A 10,955-nucleotide genomic window follows, 5' to 3' on the forward strand; every position below is an offset into this window, starting at 1 on the left:
ATTTATATACTTCCCAATTTATTAACAACCCCGAGATAAGATATCTGAAAATTTCCATTATTTTTTATCTATGTATCATTGAAGATTTTTTTATGTTATCGTATACTTACCTAATTATTATCCAAATCAAAATTGACAGTTCTGCAAAAACATTCAGTAGCTATTTCTTAGTAATAAACAGTAATAAACAATTTTTTTGGAAAATACGAAATATATATTTTTATCATCTTTCACATATTTTATAACAATTTTAATAAATTAACAAATACATAAAATCTTTACAATTCCACTAAAACATTCCTGAACTTAAATTTTTTAAACAATAATAATGAAATCATAGGATTTTCAAGTGAGTCGACCTCCTAATCCATTGCAATGTTTGATTTTTGATAAGCGATTTCATGTAAAATACTTATTTAACATACATAAGGACCAAATATATTAAAATAATCATATCAAGGGATATATTTATTTAACAAGTATTTGAGAAAACAAAATTTTTCCAAAAATGTTATTATCAAAACAAAACTCTTCAAAAGACAAATAAAAATACTCAATGAATGTAAATATAACATAACAACATATAGTCGATACCAATTAAAATTTAGTTACATAAACGAGGACGCGATTTTTAAATCCATTGTTGACATATTCTGCACCGGGCTGACTAACTGGAATTTAAATTTCCCGCTGGGGATTCAGGTGGTAGCTCTGCTGTAAAGCTCGTCAAGTTGCCACATTTAATTTATTTATTTCCTGCCATTGTCATTCGTTTAGACACTTTACTTTTGTATTAGGAATTTTTGGTTTAAATAAATGTATGTTGTGATACTATATGTAGCAGTATCATAGACCGATACTGAGAACAGTGGCAACGCCGCGACTACCGGCGAGGTCGGAGATCAGCTGACGTGCCGGCGATCGATAGTTTGGTAGAAACGGGGACTGTAAATAAGAAACGTGTTTGAGTGTTTTAATATTTTTGTTGATGTATTAAGTTGATTAATTGTTAATTATATTTGTTTAAACTCGACTTGTGAGTATTCATTTCTACATTTTGGCGACGAGGATAAACAACTAAAGGTATGTAAATAATGCACTTACGACAGTTACGACTTTTAACCAAACAAAATAAGATTTTGGTGCATTAAATTTATATTAATAAAGCATAATATGTATGCACTGATGAAAAGGAAAGAAGGCATAGAAATGTATGCAAAACAAAGTTTTAATTAAGCATAAAGGTATGCAATATTATGTTACTTGTTACTTTATGTACATATGTTTGGGGTCCCTATAATAAACATTAAGTTGTTAAAGCATAATATGTATGTGTATAAAAGAGGGGGAAGCATAAAAGGTATGCAATGTGGAGTTCAAATATGCATAAGAGTATGCAATATGTTACGTATTCTAAATAAATAATATCTAAACGATTGATAAAGCATAAAATATTGTTAATAAAGCATAAAATGTTGTATGCAATGTAATATCTAAACGATTGATAAAAGCATAAAATGTCGTTAATAAAGCATAAAATGTTGTATGCAATGTAAAAAAAATGCAATGTAAATCGTAATATAAAACAATATAAAGCGTAATAGGTATGCATAAAACAATGTAAAGCGTAATATGTATGCGTAAAATAAAAGATTATAAAAGCATAAAATGTTGTATGCAATGTAAATCGTAATATAAAACAATATAAAGCGTAATATGTATGCATAAAACAATCTAAAGCGTAATATGTATGCATAAAATAAAAGATTATAAAAGCATAAAATGTTGTATGCAATGTAAATCGTAATATGTATGCATAAAACTATGTAAAGCGTAATATGCATGCATAAAACCAATGAAATCGTTATAATTTGGTAATAAACAAATTCCCAAATGCCAATATTGTTGTTTGTCAAATTGCAGAGGCAACTTGACAACATGGATTTACAAAGGGAAATAAAACCAAATGCACGACGACTGGCAAAAAAATGGCAGCGCAGTCTGGATATATATTTTCTGGCAACTCCATAACTGATGTTAAAAAAAAGAGCAAAACTCTTACACTATGGTGGAAGTGAGCTCCAAGACTTGTTCTACATACTACCTGGCGCGAATGTCGATAAAACCGTCGAAAAAATAATGTAGGAACATTGCAGTTGAAAAATTCAACCCAAAAATTCATTTACCCACTAGTAGATATAAAAAAACATTTTTTGGTAAACTCAGTCTCAAATAGTTTCTGAAAAATAAAATTATTTTTTTAAAAAAGGTCCGATTAAATATATATCTCCGAAACGAAGCACTGCTTACGAACGACATGTATTCTTTGGATTCTGCCAAAACACTGGGGAACTAGTAGAGCAATTCGCATATCGTTTAAGGAAACAGGTAAGCAAATGTAATTTTACACATGATGTAGATGAGTATATTCGATTTATATTATAATATCAAAAACGAACAATGAAAAACTACAAGTTTTCATTTTGAAGCATGACAAACTCAAAGCATCCCACTTCATGCAGTATTAAGCCATGCGAAAGTATAGAAATGGCTACTTTCGAACATGCGTCGGTTAAGTAGAGCTGGTTAAGTAGAGCAGTAGCATCGTAGGGACTAAAATATTCAACAAAGTAACTGAGAAATTAACTCAACTGTAACTGGTAAAATATTTATGTTAAGTTAAATTGTTTTTGCAGTCAGGTTTCCCAGACACTTTAAAAATCCGGATATGTCTGGGTAAATCCGGACGTATAGAAACCCTATAAAAGATATATGCAGATGCTTTTGAAAAAAACTTGGGTAGTCCGTGACTGAAACAGAAATCTAAAAAAAAAGTTATTTTTTTTTGAAAAATGCCACTGTTTTAGAATCCAAATGGAACCCAGTTTGTCAATGGCTTTTTTTACTCGTAATAAAATTTGTCTAACCAACAAAACCATTTAACTTTTCAGGTGGTACAACAAATACACTGACGCGACATCTATAGGGCTTGACCTCGACAAAATTATCATCGAGGGTCATTCCCCCGCCGTCTTTGATGCCGTTTTTTTTTATCCTATATATTTATTATTAGATATAATGGCAATATAGCCAGTTATAATATATAGTTTTGATCACTAAAAATTAAGATTTTTCAACAATGTTACAAGGGGTTCAATTTTACTCTGTAAGAGGATGAAATCACTGGTCTAGCTAATAAAGTAATATCATTTAAAAGAATTTTTGTGATAATATTAATGAGTCTAAAGCCAATGGTAACAAAATTTTATAATATGTACAAATTGATATATCGGGTGCGTCTCAAAAGTGGTTCACAATTATAACTTTTTTATTTTTATCAGATAAAAAAAAACGATATTTGGTATGTTAGTATATGACATAAATTCCAAACTAGCATTTATAGTGACAGGTGGCAGATACGTAACTGCTACTATCAAAGCCACCACAAAGTGGGCAGTGACCTACGGCGGCTACGTCGTATATACGTAGCTGCTAAGTAACTGCGACCAAAATTGAGAAAGATTTTGAGTAGCCGGGTAGTGTCTTGGGTAGTTTTGCCACTAAAAGAGTTACTATGATGTGTTACTATAAAGTAGTCTACTGGTGATGCTACTTATCTGCTACGAAGCTGCCTAGTCGCGGGTTCGTAGCAGCCAAGTGTTTTCCACCGACATGACATGTGGAACTTTCGTTAAACTGTTAAACTTTATTCGCAGCGACCTCTTCAGGCGATTTCACATTTCATAAAAATAAATGTCATGATGGAAAATTATTATGGAAGCCATTATTATTTTTTTCGATATTTATCCTGCGATTTTAAGGTCTTTTGTAGGTAAATTCCAGAACGCAATCGACTTTTCTGAATAAATTAGTGGGTTTATATGACAAAATTTTCGAGCGCCTCTCAAAATATTTCAAATTTTTATATTATTTGCAATAGAAACTCATGAAAAAAAATAATAATAATTTGCTTGAAACTGGGGTCAAACTTTAAAATATTAGTCCACCGTCAGTAATAACAAAATAACTAAGGAAAAAAGTTTTTAATCTAGGTATATTTAGCTTGAAAACGCATAATGTTTGAGCCATTTGGATGTTCATCTAAAAAGTCATGAAAGAATATGGACGTTTAATCCGAAAAATACTTTATAGTTCCATGTGCTCCTACAAAGTACCGGGAACAATAACATATTAGGCCAACTCTACCCGTTTGGACCTTCAAAATCTTCGGATTGATAAAGTGACAATTGTCACATTAAGAAATGCCTAGACGATGACAAGTTGTGGGAATCTGAAAAATTAATACAAACTTATAAACCGTTCAAAACAGAATATTGTTTTCATGAAAATATACTTCTACGGGGACACACCAAAATTGTAATGCCAACGGCCTTACATGGCAAAGAATTGTCACTAAGTCATGAAGGACACCCAGGAAGAGATAATATGAAACGCTTACTACGAGCCTATGCCTGGTGGCCGAAAATATATTGATATATTCCGAATATGTAAAACAGTGCCATGGGTGTGCTTTAGTCACCGTAACGAACATACCCGAACCCCTTAAGATGAGAAGTTTCCCTACTACCCCCTGGAATGACATAGCCATAGACTTCTGTGGGCCAATGCCTAACAATATCTACCTGTTAGTAATCATTAACTATTATAGTCGATTCCAAGAAGTGATCGCCATAACAAATCACCTCGAGGGATACAACAGAACAACTTCGGAAGTTCTTTTCTCTCCTAGGACTACTCAAGACTATAACAGCTGATAATGGCCGACAATTTATCAGCAATGAATTTAAATGTTTTTGTAAGGAACATGGAATTACATTATATTCAACCCCACCATAATGGCCGCAAGCAAATGGACTGGTCGAAAGACAAAACAATTCAATACTAAAAAGGCTCCGCATAAGTGCAAGTAAGTACCTCAGGAAGTGATTAGCAAAAGGACCTTCAAAACTACTTTCGGCTTGATAGAAATACCTCACACCCTGTAACTGGCGTCTCTCCAGCGCAACTTCTTTTTGGCCGCGCTATTCGAACAAAAATACCATCCATTGGTGAACAAATAATTCAACACCCTGACCACTGTGAAGTGTAGGATAACGACACAAACTTGAAATCTAAAACAAAAGAATTTGCTGACAAAAGGCGACGAGCAAAGACATCGGATATAAACGAAGGAGACACGGTTCTAGTAAGAGCAGAGAGAAAGGAAAACAAATTTAGTACACCGTATCAAAATGAACTATACGAGGTGATCAATAAACACCAAGGCGATGTTACCTTAAAATCAAATACAACAAGCAATACAATACGGTGAAATATCGCATATTTAAAACTCTACGCTCCCAAGTTATCGACGTCCCCCACCAGTGAAGAAGATGCCCAAGACGAAAGAATTTCTCCACATCCGCCAACATCCTCCAATAGTGAAGAAGAAGCCCAAAATGAAAGCACTTCCCCACAAGGTCTACCTCTTCCAAAGCTAAGGATTAAACTTGGTCCAGACCCTTCGTGCACGCTGATGGATTAATAAATCTCGAAAGCAAAGGAGAGGATGTAGCAGTATCATAGACCGATACTGAGAACAGTGGCAACGCCGCGACTACCGGCGAGGTCGGAGATCAGCTGACGTGCCGGCGATCGATAGTTTGGTAGAAACGGGGACTGTAAATAAGAAACGTGTTTGAGTGTTTTAATATTTTTGTTGATGTATTAAGTTGATTAATTGTTAATTATATTTGTTTAAACTCGACTTGTGAGTATTCATTTCTACACTATATTTAAAAAATTTACTAGTAGATCTTGCAGTCGAACATTGTTCTTTTTAGAATCTCTTTTAGTGCCGGTACGTAGGCACAAGTGTGGGTACAAGATAACTTAATAGCCGTAAAATCTTTTACTAAGTTACCTTAACTTAAATGCTGCTAATTGAATAATAACTGTTTATATATTTATAATTAATTTATTTTTGTTTCCTAAAATATTCTGATTAAAAGAAAATATGTAAAAGTGGGCAACACGACGGTGCCGGTCAAGCTTAATCACGTGACTAAAAGTTTATTTGATTTGAACTATATTTTATTTATTTCCGAATAAAAAAATAGAGAATTGACAAATTCCGATATTTAGAATAGGTACCTAATTATTATTATTATTATTATACTGTAAAAGATATAAAAAGATGAATTTATCATATTCGTTATCCAAACTTTTTGGTTTTCGTAACTCACCTTTCTATAAAATAGTAAGCATTTGGGCAGATGGCAGCATATCTCCTGAGTAAGAATAAATTTAAATATTTTCTTAGTCATTAGGCCATATTGAGCTGCGATCTGAGGTTTAGAATTTAGAATGCGAATTCAAATTTTTTTTCAAAATTATTAAAAAACCTTTCTAAAATATAAAAATATTTTATACAGGGTGAGTTTCCTACGATGTTCTCTATGGGCATCTCGGAAACTACTGGAGATAGAGAGTCGGTTAAATGGGGAAAGAATTGCAGTTTTGTGGGGCCATAAAAATGCGCTTTTCAGATTTTTGAAAAAGTTCATTATTATTATTACTAAAGACAAATTTTGCCTATTTTAAAAATTGTCCCTAATTCCATTATAATCTATTTTAGACAAAAAGTGATCAGGTAAAAGTTGTAGATAATCACATTCCTAATGAGTTTGTGTTCTCCGATTTTTTCTAAAGCCTGTCATTTTTGACTTATGACACAAATATATGTTTTTTTAAATGGAAACCATAGTTGGCCATGACTTCATAAAAAGCGCCATTTTTTAAGCTTTTCAGCGATATAAGCTATAATATGTTTCTTTCACAAAATTACTGAGTTATAACCAATTTTTATCTTTCTTGATTAATTTCACTTAGTTAGCCATGGAAACAAGTTGAATCGTCGTTGCTCTCAGAAATGTGAAATTGTTACATCCGATCTTTGTAAATTAAAATAAACAAAAATTGTAAATAAAAATTTTTCAAATGAAGAAAAGCGTGTAGGATTATTGGTTCAAATTTTCTTGGCCATACAATTTCGAGGATACGTTGACCGGTGAAAGTTACTTACGTTTTTTAGAGAACGGTTTTCAATAGTGTTCTAATTTTGTTATGATTTATAACTTATAAAAAGACAAAATATATTATTAAACGGCTCTTTACAATTTGCATTACACAAACTAAAACTTAAAAAAATAATATCACTACAAGTTATTTTAGAAAATTTTCAAAAAATCCGCAAAATTGTTTTGAGTACATAAATGCATCTTTTTAAAACTGAATTTCTAGCTATTCTCACAGAACGACCGGTCGACTTAATTAAACTTCTCCTGTTTCGCCTCTTCGAGTGCTTCCCTCAATTCATAAGTTCTTTTGTAAACCTTGTTGTTACCCATACCGCATAAAAAAAATCTAAAATGGATAGGTCAAGTGACCGAGGAGACCCATGCAATTGGTCCACCTCTTTCTATCCCTGAGTCTACATAATTATGATATAAATAATTTTTAACATTTCTTTCATTGTGGGGGGGGTTAGTGTGTCATAATTTGTCAAGTTTGAACCACTCTATTAATGCGCTAGTATCAAAATTTAACTTTTCTAACATGTCTTGAAAACCGTTCTCTAAAAAATTGGATGTGACAATTTCATATTTCTGAGAGCAACAACGATTGAACTTGTTTCCATGGCTAACTAAGTGAAATTAGTCAAGAAAGATAAGAATTGGCTATAACTCAGTAATTTTGCGAAAGAAACATATTATAGCTTATATCGCTGAAAAGCTTAAAAAATGGCGCTTTTTATGAAGTCATGGCCAACTATGGTTTCCATTTAAAAAAACATATGTTTGTGTCATATGTCAAAAATGACAGGCTTTAGAAAAAGTCGGAGAACACGATCTCATTAGGGATGTGATTATCTACAACTTTTATCTGAAAACTTTTTGTCTAAAATAGATTATAATGGAATTAGGGACAATTTTTAAAATAGCCAAAATTTGTTTTTTTTCGAAATATCTAGTAAGCCATGAACTTTTTCAAAAATCTGAAAGGCGCATATTTATGACCCCACAAAACTGCAACTCTTTCCCCATTTAACCGACTCTCTATCTCCAGTAGTTTCCGAGATACCCATAGAGAACATCGTAGGAAACTCACCCTGTATAAAAAAATTATGAGAAAACAATATATTAAATTGTCTCAAAACAATTATAGCATAATTTATTAAAAGTAGAAAGAAAGAAATAATTTCTATAAAGGAATCTTTATTTGACATTAAACAAAATTTGAATTAGGTACTTTAAAACGTTCTATTGGGGAAACACTCGAAATTATTTTAGCTACAAATAAAACATTCCAAATTCCAAAAATTGATAAAAGAATAGAAAAAATAAAAAAGGAATAATTTGAAAAGACACATAATTTGAATTACTTCAAAATATTTGACAGTTTTTGGAAAACACTCGAAATTGTTTCAGCTGGAAACTGCAAATAAAACATTCCAATATGTTAAATTTTTATCAGTCTTTATATGACATATAAAATATTCTACAATCTAAAAATTGCTTTCAATGTTAATCAATAAAATAATAATATAGAGAAAACAAAAATAAATATATTTGTTAATAAAAAAGAATTCCATACTAACGAAAAAGAATCTCAGTATAACGAAAGTCTCAGTATAACTGTGGTATAATGAAACAAATAAAGCAACTAATGTGAAGGATCTGTTGTTTTACTTAAGTTTTGCTTAACATAATTTATGATGTATCTCTAATTCTAAAAAACCAAGTAGAAATATATATAATTGCTAAAAGGCTTCTAAAAAATATTGTCTTATGAACAGATCAATTGATTGTTTACTAATAGAATTAGAGATTTAAATTAGTTAATAGATTGATTTAATTGATATGAAAGAACCAGTTAATTATATACTAATTCAAATTAATATAACACTTGGTGACATCTAGTGCATAAAAACATAATTAAATATATTAACTCTCTTACCGACCTCTATGAGAAACATTCTTAAACTAAATTATACAGTTAACTGTTGTAGCGTCCAGCTCTCTAGTGACATCGGTTACAAAGTAGTTAAATTAATTATAATATTGGTATGTCGCGACATCTATTGAGCGTTTTCTTAAAAGGAACTATACAGTTAACTATTATAGTAAAAACTGCTGGCGCTATCTATAAACGAGTTTTTAAAATTATGCGTTTTTGCCGACATCTATGAATAATATACCTAAACTAAATTATACAGTTAACTACTGTAGCATACACATTTCGGGACATCTGTTGCGAAGAAGCTAAACTATATATTGTATTGATTACCACCGACATCTATGGAGCCTTTTATTAGAAGAAATTATACAGTTATCTACCAGACTCTGCCGGTGCCATCTGCATATGAGTCTCTAAAACTCTGATATTCCATATACAGATATCTGTATGATTATATTTATATTTTTACACTTTATCAAAGAGGGCTTTATTTCAGAAGGTATTGAGAAAAAATTTAAAAAACAAACAAAATTAACATATTTCTTAATTAATTACCGTTAGTTATATATTCAAATAACAATGGGTGTTTCTGTGGTATTAACAAGTACATTGTTTATGTTTTAAACACTATATTTATGTAAGAATTATATACAAGTACAAAATATAATCTAAATCCCATAAATAAGAATAAAAATGTCTAGTAAAAACAACTCACATTTTTGTTTATTGAAACAGGGAGAAATAGCTCTACAGACGCACAACATACACCTTATCTACACGATATTTACATTCCTCCACTTTTTTGTAATAATTGTGCAAATCGATTTGTTATAAGTAATGAAACATCTATAAAGCGATCTACACAGTTCGACAAACAAGTTTCTGTTTTGCTGTCCAACTTGTTTGATGGTTTGTCTACGCACTTTTCCCAACAAAAATCATTGAATTCGTGTATCTGAAAAAAACATAAAATTACAGTCATGCAATAACCATATAAATATGATTATTTAGATAATTTTGAAGCTATATTCCAGAATGTACAATTAGGTATTAAAATATTAAAGTTTCAGAAAATATTTATTCAAAAAACTCCAAAAACCATACCATTTTCAGTTTTTCATAAAAATAAATTTTAAGTCAATGTGACATAACCTTACCTGGGCATTAAACTGTGCTTTTTGTTTTTCAGCCATAAGAAATTCCTGTAAATCTTTATCGCCTCCTTTTGCTTCAAGTCCGGAAAAAGATGAACTATCAAAATCTGTACTCATAGTGAAATATTTATGGTAAAAATAAAAAATTTCAAGATATAATTTGCAGCCAAAATTTTTTATTTTCTTGACAATTGCCAGTTGACATTTGACATCATGTTGACAGTTGACATTGATAGACGTTGACGTTAAGGTGCGTTTACAATTAAAGATTACTTTATTAAGTTATTTTTACAAATTATTTTTCTTAATTTTCTGGACAAAAATGCGTGTGTAGTTTCTGATTTGTGATTTGGTATATTTATATCTGATTTTTATAGCACTAAAAAATACAAGTTACTTTATAAAGAGATAAGTTTTACAAAAAAACATTTTTTCATCATACTAATTTAATTTCAAAAATGTATAATTATTTAAAATAACTTTCCTGATGTTATAATGTACAACTGCCTAGAATTACATTAAATTAATTAATGAAATACCTAATTGCATTAATAATTACATTCCAATTTTCCTCAATTTATTTAAAATGTTTAATTGTAGAGTTTCGGACATAGGTGGCGCTGATCAATTTTTATTTAAATTTCTTTGAGATAGGTTTAATTTTAAGTAGTATTTAAAGGTAGTCTTTTTAAGAATACTTGAATAATATTCCAACTAATTTATTAAACAGAAAATAATTGTTTGTCTCAGTGTCTTCAGTTTATTTGTTAGTAATGCTAAATA

General features: G+C 30.7%; 1 protein-coding gene across 1 annotated transcript; it reads right to left on the reverse strand.

Annotated features, from left to right (window-relative positions):
- Positions 1 to 9,630: 9,630 nt before the first annotated feature.
- On the reverse strand, positions 9,631 to 10,404 carry LOC115877782 (mitochondrial import inner membrane translocase subunit Tim8). The gene is made up of 2 exons (XM_030894097.1): positions 10,176 to 10,404; positions 9,631 to 9,973 (listed from the first exon to the last, which is right to left on the reverse strand). Exons 1-2 carry the CDS (start codon positions 10,287 to 10,289, stop codon positions 9,803 to 9,805), a joined length of 285 nt encoding a protein of 94 aa, XP_030749957.1. The 5' UTR covers positions 10,290 to 10,404; the 3' UTR covers positions 9,631 to 9,802.
- Positions 10,405 to 10,955: the final 551 nt, after the last annotated feature.

Source organism: Sitophilus oryzae, unplaced genomic scaffold (genome assembly GCF_002938485.1).
Source record: "Sitophilus oryzae breed Bouriz unplaced genomic scaffold, Soryzae_2.0 scaffold_1498_pilon_pilon, whole genome shotgun sequence".
NCBI classification, from domain to species: domain Eukaryota; kingdom Metazoa; phylum Arthropoda; class Insecta; order Coleoptera; family Curculionidae; genus Sitophilus; species Sitophilus oryzae.